The sequence below is a fragment of the Petaurus breviceps genome, unplaced genomic scaffold, assembly GCF_028583685.1.
Source record: "Petaurus breviceps papuanus isolate PSGF00001 unplaced genomic scaffold, PetGlider_PUasm1.0 90763, whole genome shotgun sequence".
In the NCBI taxonomy this organism is placed as follows: domain Eukaryota; kingdom Metazoa; phylum Chordata; class Mammalia; order Diprotodontia; family Petauridae; genus Petaurus; species Petaurus breviceps.
Window position 1 is genome coordinate 438,727 of NW_027187340.1, and position 20,271 is coordinate 458,997.

Sequence of the window (20,271 nt, forward strand, 5' to 3'; positions counted from 1 at the left end):
CTATGGCATCACATACCCTGTTTACAGAAGAAATCCTCTTCCTCCTCCTGAACATCATAATAGTCTAGCAGGGAGACCAATATGATCAGTTGTTCTTGGGGTCTGGGTGACCGTGACTCCAGAAACTGCACCTATACAGGGAGCTGAATTCATCAGGACGTTCAAGAACCCAGGCTGCTTTGCTTTCCCTAGAGTGGAGCACGTTAAACAGGAGACCACTGTGCCAGTGCCCCCCACCCCCTTCAGGTCTTTATTGAGCTTCTCCACCCTTGAGGTGTGAAATGAGGATTAGGGAATTTGTTGCATATTGGTTTTCAGGTTTTGTGGCTAGGAACAAAAGAGAATTCACACTCTGATCCTTATGCAAAAAAAGGGGGGGGCAGACATTCTTTCATTTTTTTTGGAACATAAAGGGGTATTCGAAAAGTGTTTGAATAAAGCCCTTAGTAGCTTTCTATGGCATCTATGAATATTTATAACATTTAGGAGCCTAGACTAGGAATGGATTAGCAGATAATGTGTTGGCCTGCTGCCACCATACCAGGCTGCATAAAGCTGAAAGGGTATTGTTGCATATATATAGCATGCTGATAGTCACAGTTGCTACTGTATTATGTGCTTGGTTCTATTTCAGACATACCCATATTTAGGTTTATTTATTTATGAATATCATTTTTAAACTAATAGTTTTATTTGGCATGAGAAGACTGGTACAAACTTCTAAACATGCATCATCTCTCCTTGAACGAAAAAGAATGTTTTGAACCATTATTTTTTGCTTTACAAATTGTAACTGAAATCCAGCCCTTCCATCCTGCCAAGAGTGGAGAAATAAAAGATCCTACCTACTTAGCCCCACTGTACCAGCTGAATCTCCAAAAAAAAAAAAAAAAAGCTATAAAATTATTTGTGAAGTTTACTCGTTGTACATAAAGCATCCTAAATTCAGATCTTACAAATGCTTTAAATTAAATCGAGAAATATTTATTGAATGGCTGTTCTAGTTGAGGCATTGTCCAAGAATGTACACGTGGATCATGCCTTGAGGTTCCACCCTGCCTCGAGAAGCCCATGATCTAGTTGTTGAGACAGAATAGAATAGACGTGGGGAAAATAAGATTAACAGCCATGATATATTTACATCAGAGTTCAGCAATCCTATTAAAAACACTTCAGTGTCTTCTATGTATAACAACTACTAGGTGACAAGGATATAAAAAGAAAAAAGGTACAATTCTTGTCCAGACAAACTTCTTCTGGCCTTAATAGAAAGAAAGTTCTCTCAGGGCAGGGATTATATTTGGTTTTGTCTTTGTATGGCACCCAACACATATACCTAGCACTGCATCTTATACATTAAATATTTGTACTTTTAAAATAATTGTAAATTGATTTTTCCTCAAGGGGCTTACAGTCTAGCATAGAAGATAAGACAAATTACCTATGATACAAAATAGAATATAAAAAGTGCTAAAGCAAAACAGTTTATATGACCCAATTGGCTCAATCAATCAACAAACATTTATCAGGTAATTAAATTCATGGGAGCTCACGAGATCACCAAATGATGTAGTATATAGGGAGAAAAGTTCCCAAGTCAGAACCCTGAGGGCTACCTACAGTTAGAGGGAATGATCTGAATGTTGTTATTCAGTCATTTCGGTCGTCTATGTTATTTTTTCAAAAAGTTGGGACAATTCACTTTTTGTCCTGTAGTTTTCATTTTTTATTTCTTGAAATATAGCTCTTTATAAAAAAAAAAGACTTAAAAAAGCCCATTGTATTTTAAATGGAGCTAACTTGATTGTCTTTAAACCCAAATCACTCTGGCTTTCACTGAATGGCCAGTAATAGCCCCAAGCCCCTAACCTGACCCATGTGGTCTTCTAGGTCTTTGAGTAGGGCCTTTTGACTGAGTCCAAGTTGTACAGAACAAATCCTTTTATTAAGGGGATTTGTTTTGTGAAGTTTAGATTCAGTCAAAGGGCCATGCTTGAGGATCCAGAGGGCCACATATGGCCTTGAGGTCACAGGTTTCCCACCCCTGCCCTAAATTCTTTGTTTAGATTTTGATAGCTTAGAATCAGTGTAGACAGTAATTGTTTTCTGTTCAGGTCAGAAACTCAGGAAGGTTTTCCCTTCCCACATTGATATTTTTTGTGATGGTAAATTGTACCATCTTTGGTCTCAATTCTTACCTAGCTGTTAGTCATTGAATGGGCTTGGCCTCAGAAAAAATGAAACCTGGGAAAGACCTTAATTTAGAAAGGCCAAGGTCACCCACTGCATCCTGGGCCATCACCAGTGCACCTTTTTCTTACTCCTTCACTTTGATCATTCTGGAGGAGAGAGTGAGGCTGATGACTTTACACAGATCTACCTCACTTAAATCCAATCCATTCGAAAGTCAAGATATCACCCTCATGATGTCATTGGTCCTCTTTGAGAACAAAGGAAGAACAACAATGATAGTCCTGTCCAACTCTTCATGACCTCTTTTGGGGTTTTCTTGGCAAAGATATTGGAATGGTTCTTGAATTCATTTTACAGATGAGGAAACTGAGGCAAGCAAGGTTAAGTGACCTGGCCAGTGTTATATCGATAGTATCTGTCTGCGGCTGGATTTAAACTCAGATCTTCCTAACTCCAGACCAGCTGCTCTCTCTATCCACTTCACTACCTAGCTTCCCTGTGATCTGATGATCGAGAAAAGGAGACAGAAAGAATGGTCAGAGAGGTAGGAGAACCACAGAGGGGAGTGTTAAAAACTGCAGAGAAGTCAAGGAGAGGGAGAATTGAGAAAAGGCCATTGGATTTGGTAACTAAGAGAACATTAGTTACTTTGGAGAGAGCAGTTTCACTGAAATGATAAAATTGGAGGCCAGATCATCAAGGGGTAGAGAAGAGAGTGAGAGGAAGGAAAAATACAGGCATCAATTGCATATGGTAAGGAGTTTAGCTACAAAGAGCAAAAGAGACATAGGATGGTAGAAGTGGATAGGGGAGATGTGGGTGTGTTTGTAGGCTGTAGGAAATGATCCCGGAGAGAGGGAGAGGTTGAAAATGAATGATAGAGTGGGGGTGGCAAGAAGGGCCATGTGTTGGAGGAGATGGGATGGAATGGGACCACTTGAACAAGCCGAGGGGTCAGCTTGGGTAAGGAGTAAGGCCACTCCATCATGTGGAACAGAGGTGAAGGAGGAGAGAGTAGCAGAAGACCCCTGAGAGATAGGAGATGAGGAAGAGGAGAGAAAAGAGAGTTCACAGTGAATGGCCTCAATTTTTTTTTCCTGTAATATATGAGGCAAAGTTCTCCGCTGAAAGAGTAGAGGGTGGGGTTGCCACAAGAGGTTTGAAAAGGGATGAAAAGTTTTGGAAGAGCCTCTATGGAGAGGGATAGGGAGTTGAAAAGCGAGGATTAGTAGGACTATGTGTAGCAGTGAGGGCCCAGTTGAAGACGTGTAACAAATTTGTAGTGGACCTAGTCAGAATGGTCATGTGATAGCATATATATGGGAGTGAAGGAGGAAAATATTGGAAGTGATCCAAGGCTGAGGCTTAGATGGGAGTAATCAATGATAAGGAGGTTAGGTATTCAAGACAGGAGAACCCTGTGGCATCGAATTAGTTCACCAAGGGGTCAAGATGGGGAGAAGACAGGGATACAGAGGAGATGGCCTGAGAGAAAATTGAGAGGTTAAGGAACTGAAGGTCATATAGAGCAGAAGAAAATAGGATTATTAAGAGAAAGCAGAGAGAAAGAGGTAAAAAGCTAATAGATTGTGATCAGATAAGGGGTTTCAGAGTTCTTGAACACTGAGGTGGTGCATTTGTGGGTGATAGCAAGATCAAGGGCATGACCATCTTTGTGTGTGGCTGAGATGAATGGAGGAATAACTCATGTAAATAATAAATGCTTGTTGATTTGTTGGGACTTCGGAGCCTTAAAGCAGGTACTGAGCAGAGGTACATGACAATTAGAGACAGGTATCACGAAGTACTGGATAGAAAGCTGGCCTCAGTCAGAAAGACAATAGCTATAAATTTGAGATGTGGAATCCCAAAGGGCAGCCTTTTGTATAATTTTGTGGCTAGAACTCTGGAACAGAGGCAAGGCTGGATTTGCTTATAGAACAAGACAACATTCAATGGGTGAACACTGGGAGGTAAAGCCCGCACATTTTTTTTTCCTTTTCAGCTGTCCAGCATCCCAGGAACTTGCTGGGTTTGCTTTATAGAGACCATCCTTCCTGGCAGGGGAGGGACATCTCGGGTAATGCTACTTGGCTCTGTCCCCATCTTGCCAGTTAGGTCATGAAGTCTACATACCTTTAACCTCAGTTACTTCCAAAATCAATGTGAATGGCAACCTGCTTTTTGCCTAACATGAGGATCAGAGAGTTGAAAAATATTGCTGAAGCTCCATGGTATGGTGGAAAGACCCCAGAGTTTGGAGGCAGACCTGGCTGCAAGTCTTATCTTCCCTATTTAGTACCAAAACAAGCTATTTATCCTAACTGGGCCTCCCCTTTCCCAGCTATAAACAAGGGGTTGGATTAGGGCTCCAAGGCCCTTTTCAGCTCCAAATTGCTGGTCCTGTATTTCAGTTCTTTAGCCCAAGTTTATTCTGATGCACTTTTAGGGGAAGAGTTGTTGACCAATGATTGGAAGACTACCTAAACTTAAAATCTTTAGTCCAATCTTTCTTCTGCATGATAAAACCCTACCAGAGTTCCGTGTTTTTTGCAGAGGCTTTGGCAGGGTTCATACCAGGCTACATACCATTGGCAGTATTACTGACCTAATGAAGCAAAGAAATAGACCCCCATGCAAAAGCAAGGTTTGAATTTTGAAGATGTAACTGAAGTTATCTGTGAGTGCAATTAAAAAGGATACATTAAAATTAAAACCATTGTGAAAATTAATCAAAGATTTAGAAAGGTAGAACCGAACTCTCGAGCTGAAAATTACTGATTTAAACAATTGTTCTCACATTTTAAACTACATAATGAGGTAAAAATTACGAAGCCTCAGAGCATAAGCTCTAAAGTGTAGTCTAAAACTGAAGTCAGAATGAAATGTTTTAGCTTTCAAAACTAAAAAGCAGAACAATTACTTCCTACAAAATGGTATAGGAAGAGGTTTCTGACCCCTGCTAATTGTTTTATTATTCTTCAGAGGGGAATACAGGCAGCATTTCCCAGGGTTTCCAGTAATTACACTCCATTCAATATCAGAAGAATTACAATAATTCTGCATGGAATATACTTGTGCCCTTCAGATGCAAAGCCTTTGGAGAAGTGGAAAAAACAACTTAAAGTAAATTAGCATGAAAATTATCGTAGTTACTGTTTATTTGAGGGCTCCATATATCAGAGGCTAATTATACATTGTATGCTACATTTTCTTGGAGGTATTTGTAATATATTTCTCATGCTGACCAAAAGACGTGTGAGTTTTAGGGTCCTTTATAAAAGTACACTTGAACTTTACCAGTTTTGCCTTTGTCCATGAGAAAATGTCTGGGCATGGACAGTTCAGACTTAAGAGTAGCAGTAGTCACCAAGATCTTATGAGTATTCTTTTTAATATAAAAAAAATTGGGAATCTTCTATGAATCATTTTCATCTTGTATGAATTGATTTTTTTGAAGACCATTGAGTCTCTCTCAGATTCATTTTCTATAGCCTGTTAAGGCGAGAGGCCAGGGGGAGGTGTAAGGGGTGGGGGGAACATGGCAGCTCCAGGCTTGAGAGAGTCACTTTCCCTGTGTGGAGTCTTATCAATTTTCTTGCTATTGTTAAAGGTAATTCACCATCTCTATGAAGCCACCTTTAGAATATAAGCAGCAAAAGCCTTGTTGAAACAGCACACAAAGATTGAGGGGTCCTCGCTAGTGTTAAAATGCCATGTTCAAAATAAAATTCCATATTCCTTGCTATGGAATGATGTTTTGTCTCAGATTAAAAAATACATATCTGGGCTTTAAAAAAAAGAATTTAAACTAGGAAAAAAAGGAAAATACAAAAGATTTCCTTCTAATCATCTGAATTTAACCAAAAGATTTTTAAAAGAATTAATATTAACCTTGAAACATTCTTTAACCCAGAAGGCTAATAGACTTGAAAAGACAGTAAATCACATATCAATGTGAAACAGCACATTTAAAGGTAGAATGTTTTTTATAGAGAGATATTCACTGGACCTGTGAGATAGGGAACTCCCAAGTGGGTGAACTCAGGCTTGTCCATGCGACTTAGTCTTAGTTGCCTAGAGCACTAAGGGGTTAAGCAATTTGGCCTCAGTCACCCAGCCAGTATGTGTCCAGGGCAGGACTTGAACCCAGGTATTTCTGGCTTCAAAGCTATCTATCTGTCCACTAGTCTATACTACCTGTTACCCACATCTATAACCACACCTATCTACTTACATACTACTACATACTACATACTACTAATCATACTTACATACTACAGCTGCCTACTTAGATACCTACCTACCTGCCTGCGAATCATCTTAACTGGTGTTTCTCAAGCACCAACCCAGGACTTCTTGTTTTTGTTCATCTGACCAAGACTATATCTCTGACCTCCAGAAATCTTATAATGAGTTGATTAAAACTGTCATGAGTAAAATGAACTGTTTGAGCACTTCATAGACCATCACAACACTTTTGAGAAGGGATCAGTGTTTTGAGATTTTTAGTTCTTGTCCCATTATGCCTAGGACTGGGCCTGTTTCTACTCTCTTTTTTTTTTTTTAATACAAAACATCTTTAAAGTATGGCCTGGGCCTCAGAGTGAAAGAGTAAGTGAAGAGTTTGCTAAATGATAGCAAAACTATTTTAATAAATGTAAAACATCATGAAGAGTACCACAGTTGTTGTTGTTGTGTTAAGTACTGAATTTGGCGGCAGAAGATCTGGGTTTGAATCTTGCCTAGGTTATTTCCTGCGTGACTTTCCTAGAAATCAAGTACTCCATTTCCTAGAAATTCAAGTACTCAATTCCTGCGTGACTTGTCTAGGTTATTTCCTCGATTCCTAATCTAAAGAATTGGGGCAGTGTGGAGCTTGGACCAGGTGGTCTCTAACTGCTCTTCCAATTTTATAAATCTATTATCCTACAAATCAAATAATATGAATCTTTTAGCCACTTTCTGTAAGAAGTCCAAGTGAAAGATGAGCCTATTGACAGATCCTTGAGATGTTTCACTGCTAGCTCTTTAACCGGGATGCTTGGTGAACAAGGAATTTGCAAATAATCCCAGGCAGAAAATGCCAAGAAGAGGCTCCTCCACAAAAAGTTCCCAGTTGCATAAACTTTCTATCTTGTATTTTCTCTTCCTTGGGTTTAGAGCTAGGTGGAACAGGAGTCAGTTCAAATCCTGCTTCAGGTACTGGCCGAGTGACTTAAGTCACTTAAAACTCTCTCAGCCTCCATTTTCTGACCTTTGAGATGTGCATAATAATATCGCCTATCTCCCAGGCTTGTAATGAGGACAAAAATGAGATAATATGTATAATGTGTTTTTCAAACCTTAAACTAGATCTCTTAAAACTGTATGAAGACTTTTGGAACACTCTGTATAAATGCGAGTTCTCATCATCAACCCTAACCCTAATGTTATGTTACTAATCCTCTATTATATTTATTTACTTATTTTTAACATGCATTTTTGAAAAGATTTGAGTTTCTCATTCTCTCCCTCTGTCACCCATTGAGAAGGCAAGCAATATAATACCAATTACACATATGAAATCATGGAAAACATATTTCCATAATAGCCATGTTACAAAAAAAAGCAAGAAAAATAAAATGAAAAAAATTATGCCTCAATTTGCATTCAGAGTTCATCAGTTCTCTTTCTGGAGGTGGATAACATTTTTTATCGTGAATCTTTTAGGACTCTCTTGGATCATTGTATTGATCGAAGAAGCTAAGTCTTTCACCAATCATCATCATTGCAATATTGTTATTGTGTACAACGTTCTGGTTCTGCTTACTTCACTTTGCAAAAAGTACAGAAACACACTAGGTGATGATGGTTGCTATAATACTGGCCTGGCAGATAGACTTTTTAAATCACCAAAATTTTCAACAGCCTTTCCTAAAGAGTGTCTTACAAACAGAGCTTCAGTCAGGCAAATGTCAATAACTTACAGAAATATAGAACCAAAGCTGGGGACAAGATTTTCAATAAACACTTTCACTCAAAGCTCTAATATTAAAAAAAAAGCTTTAATTTTTCTTTGTTTGTTTTATTTGCCTTTTAAACTGGGCCCCACTGGCACAGACCTACAGCCATTGCTAATCTGTATGACTGCCCAAGGCAATAGATGCTTTGATAGGGCCTCTAGCTGTCCTTATAATCTCTACACTGCTTTCTGGCTCTCGGCCCTACAATTCTACTATGAACGTCTCTTCCCATATTCTAAACTCTATCATTCAGCACCTTGAATGCAAACATCTTATTTCCACAGAGCTTTATGTCTTAAAAACTGGTGGGCTTACAAACCTGACTCTTTCTTGATCCTTTGCCTTACTTCCCTCTTGATGTCTGACTTGTGCACAGTCTTGTGAGGTTGGGAAATAGTGGTGTGCATCATAAAGCCTTCTGTAATCACCATGTGAACATTCAGCCCTAGAGCTTCAGCATCGACCCTGAAGTTCCATGTTTCAGCAGATGTCATCATACCGGCTGCAGGCCACAGGCAAAAGAATCAAGAGGAGGAAACAGAGTGCTCTCCCACATCCTCTTTCCGCTTCATTATTTTCATCTGTTGTTCCCAGCCCCTTCCAGATGCCCCAGCTACAGAGGACCTCCCTTATCCCACGACTAAAGTTCTCCATCCAGTCCTCCTCTCCCTGGGAAGCAGGCCCCCACTCAACCTCCCTGGGAGGTGGCCCCTTATCAAAACTTCCTTGATTGTCTCTGCCCTCAGCCAGCTGTTAGAAAGGCTTTGATCAGCCGCTTCCCTGTATGGTCTCTATAGCTTCAAGGAGTTCAATGTGTTACTTTAGGATACTCCAGATATATTTGCAATAATTAGCAAAGGCTACAATTCCTTAACCCACAGGAATAGAGGAATTTCTGGCATCAGAACAGAGAAGTGGAAGAGACTATTTCTTTGGGAAAGGGTGATCATCAGCTATAAATATACCACCTGTGAATAAGGTCAGCCTGACCATATAGCTAACTGAGAAATTTAATTTAAATAATGTTTATTTATATTTTTAAAATTATTGCATGTGTTTTTATAGATTAACTCACAAATATGTTATGAATTTTATAGTATATATTGGCTTTTTTTTTTTTTTACTAATCAAAGAATCTCAGAACCAGAGAGTCTAAAGAGACTTCAGAGGTTATCTTTTCTACTCTGTAAACTGGACTCCGTAATAGTAAATATAAAATAAAAATAAAAAAACTCCCCACAGTTATCATTCTATCTATATTTTAAGACCATCTCCCCTCCCCCTCCCTCCAAAGAAGGGAATCTTCTGTCTCCCAAAGTAACTCATTTCTCTTTTGTATAGCTCTAATTTGTTAGGTATTTTCCCCCTTAAATCAACCTAAATTTGTCTCTTTGTAACTTTCAATTATTGCTTTTAACTTGATCTTTTGGGACCAAAGAGAATCAGGCTAATGCCTCTTCTTTAAAACAATCCTTCAAATGTCTGTCTTAAAGACAGACTTAACATTCCCCCAATTAATATTTCCCTTTTTATGGTTAACACCCTCATCAATTCTTCCAAATGAATCTATTTAAGTCTCCTGAAATATTTCTCTACCCCAAACTCTATCCCCAGTGTGCTTATGCTGTGATAGGAGAACTCCTTTGGAAGGCAGTAAGAGGTTAACTAATGGAGACATTAAAAAGGTACTATTTGTGAAAACTCTTAAATCTTAGGTTTTTGAAGCTGCCCCATAATGTCTCCCCGCCCCCATCTTTCCATGTTTCTTTAATATTACTCCTCTTAACAAACTCTGTCCTTTTTTTTTGCCCTTTGGAGGAGGGAAGGCAGGGCAATTGGGGTTAAGTGACTTGCACAAGGTCACACAGCTACTAAGTGTTAAGTGTCTGAGGCCGGACAAACTCTATGTTCTAGCAAACTTATAGGTCCACTGTTGTTGTTGATCAGTTGTATCTGATTCTCCGTGACCCCATTTTGGTGTTTTCTTGAAAAAAATACTGGAGTGCTTTGCCATTTCCTTCTCTAATTCATTTTACAAATGAGGAAACTGAGGCAAAGGGTCACATAGCTAGTAAGTTTCTGAGGCTAGATTTTAATTCAGGAAGATGAGTCTTCCTGAATTCAGACCCATCACTATACACTGAGTGACCTAGCTGCCCACAGTGAGGTCCAGGAATAATGCTGCTTTGGCTTTTTTTTTAACTTTGCTTTTTTATCTGCAAAAAATAAGGGGAACACAGATATGGAATGAGATTAGAACTTCTCCTGAACATCTTACCTTACCTTAGTTCACAAAGATGAATTTCTCATCAATCTTTAGTTTCCCTCAAAAGTAACGTAATTTGAATCAATGTTATTTTAAAATTATTACTGAGAAGCATCTGGGTCATATACATTATAAAATGTATGGTTTCTCATCACACCAACTATAGCTGCAATAAATAATGATTGTTTTTCTTGGCAGGTTCCATCACTTGCTACACTGATATGCTTTTTTCCCCCTTCTTTTTAGCGCATGATTGCTAACACGGTCAGAACAGTGAGATACTGCAGGAGCCAACCCTTCAGTAAGTTATATGCTATATCCTGCCATCTGGGTCTTGATGGCATGACTGTTTTTTAATGAGAATATTAATAAAGATTGAGGTGCCAGGTAACTTGGAGACTATATCAAACACTTTGGACTTCAAACTCCTAGAGGTCTCAGGGCCTTCTCTTACTTTTAGGTTGTTGCAAAGCTAAATGGTAAAAACAGGAAGACTATTCTAAGAATGAATTGTGGGGAGGGGGAGATGAATTTAAGAGTACTATTTTTATGTTCGTAACGTAGTCTTTGAAGCTGTATAGGAAAAGATTAAGACAAGCTTGCCCGGTTAATCCAGCCTTATCCTAGCTCTTCCTCTGACTCATTGTTTGATGTTGGGTAATTCACTTAAACCCTTTATAACTCAGTTCCATCATTTATAAATAGGGAAAGATAATACTTATCATCTGTCCAGGAGTGTTGTGAGAATTAATTAATGTTTGCAATATATTTGCAAAAGATACTGTGCAAAGAAGCAGTATTTTCTGTTCCCAATATCACCAGATGGGTTTAATTTTTTTTTAATTTTTGTAAAGGCACCAGAGTAATTGGCACAATAAAATGCATGATCAGAATCACAGTAAAGTGATGTCACTGACTTCAGCCTGGGACATTATGTTATCATGGCACCTTGGTTCTAGCTTTGATATGAGTACTATGTAGGTGGGCTGGTAGGTGGGTGAGAGAAATTTGGTTCCCTAGAACTGAGCTGGAAAAGGAAAGAGAGTGCTTTGTGGTACTTTTTGGTTGTTAACTTTTTTCATTAGTCATTTTTAGAAATTTGGATATTAACTCACAATTAATGTGTCATAGAGGTGATCCCATAAATATAGTTGGTGCCATTCTCAATGGTAAATACTATGAAAAGTAATTGCCTTTATACACATAAAGATTGTCATTATCATGGGGCATTACTATGATTTCTGTCACTGTGATACATGACAATAAACATAACTAACATTTGTGTGATGCTTTATAGTTTGCAAAGCAGTTCACATGTGTTATATCATTTGTTCTTGCCTGTGAGGCAAGTGCCATAAATATTATTATCCCCACTTTATAAATGAGGAAACTGAGGCACAGAGTGGCTAAATGCTTTGCCAAGCTTGGGTCAGAGGTCTGTCTTAGCCCAGCTCTTCCTTAGTCCAAGTAATCTCCAGGCAACACTGCATCTCTGTTGATGTAGCCTACTAGATGTCACATGGGGCAGAGGTGTTTCTTTTCTTTTGGAGAAGGGAAGGCAGGGCAATTGGGGTTATGTGACTTGCCCAAGGTCACAGGGCTAGTTTTTTGTGTTAAGTGTCTGAGGCCAGATTTGAACTCAGTTCCTCCTGACTCCATGGCCGTTGCTCTATTCACTGCGCCACCTAGACGTACCCAGGTATTTCTTTTCTTGTCAGGACTTCAGGGTAGGTTCACATAAGATGCAGATGTCCTATTAGTACCTATTTTTATTTTAGATGCAGTGCCAGATGAGAGAAGGGACTAAGAAAGAAATACTGTGGATGAGCAAATCTGACACCTTTGAGGAACTGGGGTTTAGAGGATGAGTAAGGAGGCACCATCTCTAAAGGACAGATGCCCTGGCCTTCTTGAGCCCCTGTTACCTGCTGTTAACCTGCCAGACTGTCCCACACAGATTCTCTCAGGGTCTGTGTGTGGCTGGCATTCCTCAAGGAATGGTAATTAGACAAGGAAGAGGCATCTCTGGAACCACCTCCTGACAATCCCATAGGCCTTTCTGGAAATATAGCCTGCATGAAGGAGAGGGTGGGCCCTGGGGATTTGCACATTTACATTCTGCTCCACTTTCTCCAAGAGAAGGAAAACCAGTTTGTAAAATAATGTGTGCTGCATTTGTTGGAGTTATCCGTAACTGCTGGTAAACAACAGCTGCTCAGCTCCGAAGTCAACAATCTATAGATAAAGCTATAGGGATAGGGTTATAAACATTGCGAGACTATGGACAATGTAATTACAGTACATTGTACGTGGAGGGTATATTGCCAGCAGAAAAAGATGAAATTACACACAACGTGTTCCTCTCTCAGTCCAGTGAGGGATTAATTCTGTATGATTAGTGTTCTGATGAGTTTCTTCTTATACCAAGTAAGGGCCTCTGAATCCACATGGTGTTCTCTGTTCAGCCCTAAAATCCTCTCTTTCCCCCTTTGTGCAAAAAGTACATTCCTTTTGCCTTTGAGAGTGATGAGAGGAAAAGGACAAGGGCCTTTGTGTGTGTGTGTGTGTGTGTGTGAGTGTGTGTGTGTGTGTTCACAAGAGCCCTGTGAGGGAAGTGCCATAAATATTATTATCCCCACTTTATAAATGAGGAAATTGTGGTGAGGGTGATTGGAATGGGGGAGAATATGAGAAGCAGAGGGTCTGTAAGAGGGGCAGCAAGGCATAGGGGAAAGAGCCTAAACTGGGATGCATAGTCCTGGCTCTAACCACTAATCCACCTTGTGACCTTAGACACAAGTGAGTCTCTAATAAATAAAAAAGTGTTGGACTAGGTGATCCTTAGACTTCTTTCCCCTATGGAGTTATAAACCTGGAATTCAAGGAGTGCCACCATAGAGTAGCACAGCACCCTCTGGAATACCATTTACCAGCTGGATCAGGGAATGTTGTTTAACAGGAAGAGTGGCGTCAACCCTTGGGGTTGGGACTTTATTTTTTTTAAGTAGAGAAGAGCGGTATAATAAAAAAAAAAGCCTTGAACTATGAAAGACTTGGAATCATGTCCTAATGTCATCACCCACCAGCTGTTTTTACCTTGGTCAAGTCGCTGAGGCGCAATTTCCTCATCAGTAAAATGAGAATGATGCCAGGACTGCCTACCTCCCAGGGATATTAGAAAAGAGATTTATGAACCACAGTGGAAATGGAAGCTTCTCTTAAGTACAGAGGCCACAATAAGGTCAAAACAGGTACCTTTACAGCAAGGGAAGTGAACGTTTGGGTATCACGAATCCAGCCACTCTAGGAGTGGCATTGGAGCAGAAGTAAATATTTCAATTTTATAGGCAGGTTGTACAAGCAAGAGAGGAAATTGCTTCTTCAAACTCAGGGCTTATTTCTTTAACCTTGGCCCAAATGAAAATTAAAAACAGTAGTCAGTAAACAGTGAAACACACAGCTAGCATAGGCTAGACTGATTCTTACCCAGGGAAGAAAGAATCTATTTTAGACTTAAAGTTAGATTAATGGGAAGAAGGGAAAAGACAAGTCAATAGATTCAGTATACTATCAGAGTTAGAATTGCCTTCAGATGGTTGCTTTGATTTTCACTCAGGTAAGATGCTAGGGAAAATATCAAATGAGAAAGTTTGGAATAGGAAGAGAAAATAATTAGGAGAAATTACTTTTAATGTTTCCTATTAAATTTTTAATAAATTAAAATATTAAAATAGTACAGTAATTATTACTAAATAGTACGTTGACTGTTTTAATATAGACCATGAAAATAGTGCAGTAGCAACTTAACAGTCTGATTGACTCCCAGCATTAAAGGTAGTAAATAAGTGAAAAGAATAAAGCCATTTGATATTAAACAAGTTGACTATGTAATAACCTGTGCTCTTTTCCTGTGTCATCAGATCCTGACGCAGCCCTTGCTAATAAGAACCATCAGGACGTCCGGGGTTATGTACGACAATTAAATGTGATTGACAACCAGAGAACGTTATCCCAGATGTCACACCGATTAGAGCCTCGCCGAGCATGAACATTTAAAGGGACTAAAACAGTGGTTCATTTCCCGTCTACTATCTGCTAAAAAAAAAAATGCCATTTCTATTACAACTGTACTGCCATATAGAACTTTATAGAACAAACAAAAAATTAGTGAGAACAATCCCTGGGCATTGCCCGGCACACCAGCTACATGGCAGTGAGGGCAGTGTGGCATAGTGGAAAGAGTGTTGACCTAGGTGCCAGAGGGCCTGGGTTCTCCTCTCAGCTCTGCCCCTAACTAGCTGTGTGGCTTTGGGTAAGTCACTCAATCTCTCTGAGCCTCCGTCTCCTCATCCATAAAATGGGGATAATAAAAGCTGTTTCTGCCTACATCGCAGGGCTGCTGTGAGGATCAGAAGAGATCATGTATGTGAAAGTGCTTTGCAGACTCCTAAGCACTATCCGAACATGAGATACTATAAGGAAAGGAACACGTTTGGCTTATGAAATGCTTGTACACTGTAGCTTCAGAAATGCCCGGTTGGTATACAGCTTTATTCATTTTGAAGTACATCACTGTCTTTGCTGTACTATAAATAAAAACCATAGTAAAATCCAATAGGTCTACAGCCAGTGACGGGCACGTGGTAAAACCCCTATATGTCTCCAACACCTTTGTATAGGAGTGAGATAAATCACTGGCAGAATTGGTGGGGAACTTCTCAAAGAGAGGGCAGTAGTAATATATCCCATGGTTTTGAATCCACAAGTTTCCATGGTGTTAACAAAGATTCGTGAAAGATCAAGATAGGGGTAGTGATGTTCTTTCTCATCCTCAAGGCCTCGCCTTGGAGAGAACCTGACTTTGCATACTACTGTACAACACTGGGGCTGTTTATGTGAACTTGGAAGCACTGGTCTTTAATTTTTGAGGGATAAATAGAATTGTATTTATGTTTACAATACAACCTTTTTTTTAAAACTGACCAATCAGGATTACATAGAAATTCCAGTACTGAGGTTGTTAAAATGCTATAGCAAAGGTAGAAAATGACATTGACAAAGAGCACAATATGCACAAAGCATTTTTTTTCAAAATGAGAATATTTTCCTGGGCATTAAAAAAAAAACTTTACTATCAGCTGCAAATTGTTGTTACTGGCAAAAAAAAAAAACCCATATTTTCTGAACTTAAACATTATTACAGATATCTTAATTTTCAGCAATCATTTTGCACTTTCAGGTAGAATGTAAATAAGTGTTTATTCAATTAAAGTTATAAAGTATTTATTTGCTATATATCCAGTATTGTGCCAAAATCATTACTTTTTTATTTATTTTATTAGCATGTAATTGGAGTACAGGTTTTTATTTCATCTTCATAGTTTGGCAGCATTTAATGTTCAGGAATCATGTGATGTGTGTGTATCTTCTGTAAATAACATCCAGGATCTTCATTAAAGAGAAATGCTAAAAAGATGTGTTGGAGCCTTTATTAAAACATATATATGGGGGTGGCCAGGTAGCACAGCGAGTAAGAGCACCGGCTCCAGTGTTGAGAAGACCTGGAGATCGAATCCCGGGCTCAGACGCTTAGCACCCACCCAGAAACACCTGGCCGTGTAACCTTGAGCAAGTTACTTAACCCCAATTGCTCAGGGGCGGCCAGGTGGCTCAGCGAGTAAGAGCACCGGTTCCAGTGTTGGGACGACCTGGAGATCAAATCCCGGGCTCAGACACTCAGCACCACACCCAGAAATAACTGGCCGTGTAACCTTGAGCAAGTTACTTAACCCCAATTGCTTTAAAAAAAAAAAACCATATATATGATGGTTGGGGGTGGTCCAGACCTATGATTTCATCACTTCAAGGAATTCCTGGTAGGTAATCTCTCTCTACCAATGCAGATCAGCATATGTTCTGCAGCTTAACATTAGAGCCCTGAGAGGGTAAGTGATTAACCAGGGTCACAGAGCTAGTTTCAGGGGCAGAATTTGAACTGAGGTCTTCTAGTCTTCAAGCCCAGCTCTCTATTTTCTTCCCCATGCTTCCTCTCCTTACCAAACATTTATTTACTCTCTTCCTATACCACCAAGGTTGCCAGTTGGCTAGTATGAGTGAATTGGATTTGAAAGTAGCACCTAGTCCAGAGGTTCCCAAACTTATTTGGCATACTGCCCCCTTTTCAAAAAAATTCCTTAGTGCTCCTAATATACTTTCTTTAAATCTACTTTCTTTAACCCCTTAATGATTTTTTGTAAATTTGCATCATTTCTATATGTGTGTATGTGTGTATTTTTTTAAGTGACGCATCTTAAATTTGATAATTTGTAAATTTGTGGGGTTTTTCCTGCATTGAAATTTTGGTGACACAATATTGTCTTGTGTAACCATATACTGTTGTACTGTAAACAAGTCGTTACACACAAATATTCCTGCCTATGAATGCTTCCCAACAGTGTGCCACCTGCTCATCTGCCAACACTTCCTTGTTAAGACCTGTCAGCAGACTTGACCACTGATTGGTTATAACTTGCATTTTGTGTTTGTTTGAAAAATAATGTAATCACTATCACTTTAATTCTGTTACACAAAAGATGAGACAGGTATGAATGGTTTTTCAAAATTTTCTTCTTTTCTTTTTTTATGCTTCCATTGCCCCCTTTTTTTTTTATTCAATGCCCCCAGTTGCACCTGAGCCTACTGCCACCCCCCTGGATCCCCCCCACAGGGGTGGGGTATTGCCCACTTGGGGAACCTATGATTCTAGAGGGTATCTACACTTGTCTTCTTTGTCTGACTCATTTGTTACAGTTTGAAAAGAAGGTAGCCACAAATGCCCCCCCAGATTCTCTCTCATAAATGAACTTTAAAACTACCCTAGATTCAAGGCATACTTTTAGGTTATCAAAATACAACTCATGAGGTCCCTTCCTGATGTTTTCCTTTCACCAGAAAAAAAAACAGGAGACATATTACGTTTAATTGTTAAACCTTTTGATTAAACAGAATTGGAAAGTAAACAACACGTGAAAATCCACAACATCCCACGGATTCCTACACTACCACCTGGGGAGAGAACAAACACTCGAGTCTGTAGAACTTTGCTAGAACACCTCTCAAGCCCTGAAGCTGGCATTCCTTGCTCTCTGTGAAGATGCTTATGTCATTTGATGAGCTTTCTCCACTAGATTTTTCCTTTAGATGACAGTTCTATCAAAACCATCAGGGAACTTAGTAAATAGTTTATAGATTATACCTTTGATTGTATGATAGGTCTATCATCACCCTCCAGATGCTTAATAAAATATTTCAAGAAGAGGAATAGATGTCCAAAGCTCTTAAAATTCCAGACAGAATACTCCATGAATTAAGAGAGGAAAAAAAACATTCATTTTATTTTAAATTTATGTGTAGTCTGCATCAGATTATTCCAGCATCTCAGCCTGGCATGAAAATAATCCTGCATTCCTGGAGGAAATGTCTTTAAACACAAACTTTGGTGACTGCCTCCAAGCTAATATTTTTCATCCACAGAAATTCATGAAGATTGATTCAGGGGTTACAGAAAGGTTGTGATCTATACCAGTGAAAAGAGAGTCCATAGAAATCAAATTTTAGGTGCTTTAAACATTCATAAACATGCTTAGCACAATGCCTGGCACATAGTAGACTATATATATATATGTATGTGTATACTACTATGCACATATGCATAGATATATACACACACATGTATATTTATATGTATGTATATATTCTTTTCTCCTTTTAAGAATGAATTAAATTTGTTTGCATAGTTAGATTTCATAGCAGTGTTAGTTCTGGAATTATATGTGGTTGATAAATGAAAGCCAAGAAAAAATGTTTTCTGACTCTTAAAAATAATAATAATAACTAGGATGTATGGGGCACTTTTAATTAAGTGCTTACAAAGCACACGTGTTCTTTCATTTCATCCTCACAACAACCCTACAAAGTAAGTATTTTACAGATGAAGAAACTAAGGCTGAGGGGTTAAGTGATTTAGCAGGATTTGAACTCAGGTTTTCAAGACTTCAAGACCAGTCCTCTACCTGCTGAATCAACAAATGCTTCAGTCAATTTTAACTTACAGAAGCTATTTGACATTAAAGTCCAAGTAAATCTAACCATAGGCAAACAAACTACTGGAAATGAACTACTACAACTAGAAATGTTGAGATTACACCTTAAAGGTGTGGCAATTAATTTATATACAGAATACAATTTAAATATATCAGGAGACATAGATCTATGCCTGTGTCTACATGGCTACCAAACTGATATCCTGGTCTGGTCACTGAATGTCCTTGTTCCAGAAGGTTCTTCAGTCACTCACTGTTGCCCCTTGCATAAACTACTGATTCCTTGGTTAATGGTTTAAAACCTTTCACTCTCTGGTTCCGACCTGTCTTTCCAGATTGATTTTCCATTACTCCCTCTCTTGCATTTTCTGCTGGCAGCCAATCTGGCTTTCTTGGATTCTCTATAGACCGTATTCCTTGTATAGTCTCCATCCCTTCACCCGGACTCTTTCCTCCCTCCATCCCTGCACCCCCTCTTCACCTCAAGCCCTTAGAATCTTCAGCCCCTTTTGAGATTCAGATCAAGTGCCACCTTCTACAAGAGGGAGGAGAAGCCCTCAAGACTTGATTCCCCTAGTGTTTTGTGCACCACAAATTAGCTATATTTTATATGTATTTTCTGTTTCCTTATCTTTGTAACATCTTCTTTTCCTCCAATAAAATATAAACTACTTGAGGGAAAAACTATTTTTTTTTCTTTTTAGCGCATACACAGCATAGAACTTGGCACCTAGAAGGTGTTCAACAAATGGCTGTCAAATTGAATTGAAATGGCTTGCTATAATCAGGCCATATCATGAAACGATGGTGGATGATCTCTGTGGGTACCTTTCAGTATATAGTTTAGTTAAGCATGAGTAACAAGGTGGCTTTACAATATTAGGAAGTAACATTAGGATTGTTCCCCTGAGTGCCTGTGGGCCATTAGTATAAGATGATAATTGTCAGAAAGAGATGGGATCCATGACACTTCCAAGATTCTACCTAACAGTGTAACCAAAGGAGCATTTTGAGGGGAGAGAAATATTTAGTTTTCCTGGCATGAACCTCAAAAGTTAATGATATTTCTCTGCCCCCATCCATCTGCAAAATATGTAACTCTCCTGAATAACTTATAACTTATAAATACAATATGTGACCTAATCATTTTTAAATTTATATTTTCAGTTAATCAGTCTTTAAGAATAATGACCTACATTCATTTATTATTCATTATCTAAAGTGGTATTTGTCCCCAAACCAGCATCCAAAGTGTATCCTCTAACTCAAGCATCTTAGATTGGGATTTCCATGTTAACACTATTCAGTCAATTAATCAGAAAAAAAATATATATTAAATGTACACTATATGATACACTTGGGGATACAAAGAATATGTTATACTAACTATTTTTGCTTATGCCTATTTAGTAAATACCTTTTGTAAAAGTTTTTTACATCTGACTAACCATCAATGAGAAGCACTCTGGTGGGGGTTCATAAGCAACAATACTAGAAATACAGCCCCTCAAGGTTACCCCTAGAATAAGGGGTAGTAGACAGCCCCAGAGGGTTGTTGCATACATATAGAAGCATATACAAAACACGTTCAAGGTAACCTTAGGGGGGAAAGCCTTAGGTACCGGAGGGCACCAGGAAAGGCCTCATGCAGAAGTTAGTGCTTGAGCTGAGCCTGGTAGAAAACCTGGAATTCCAAGAGAGGGCA

At 38.9% G+C, this 20,271-nt stretch overlaps 1 protein-coding gene across 10 annotated transcripts in view; it reads left to right on the top strand.

Moving 5' to 3' along the window:
* Positions 1 to 15,939, top strand: part of RAPGEF4 (Rap guanine nucleotide exchange factor 4) — a 350,706-nt gene extending 334,767 nt beyond the window's left edge. For all 10 annotated transcript variants that reach the window (XM_069068411.1, XM_069068412.1, XM_069068413.1 and 7 more), the window contains 2 exons: positions 10,711 to 10,765; positions 14,385 to 15,939. In XM_069068411.1, coding sequence (XP_068924512.1) covers positions 10,711 to 10,765; positions 14,385 to 14,512 — 183 coding nt within the window. In that variant the 3' untranslated portion in view covers positions 14,513 to 15,939. The remainder of the gene's footprint in view (positions 1 to 10,710; positions 10,766 to 14,384) is intronic.
* The last annotated feature ends 4,332 nt before the right edge of the window (positions 15,940 to 20,271 follow it).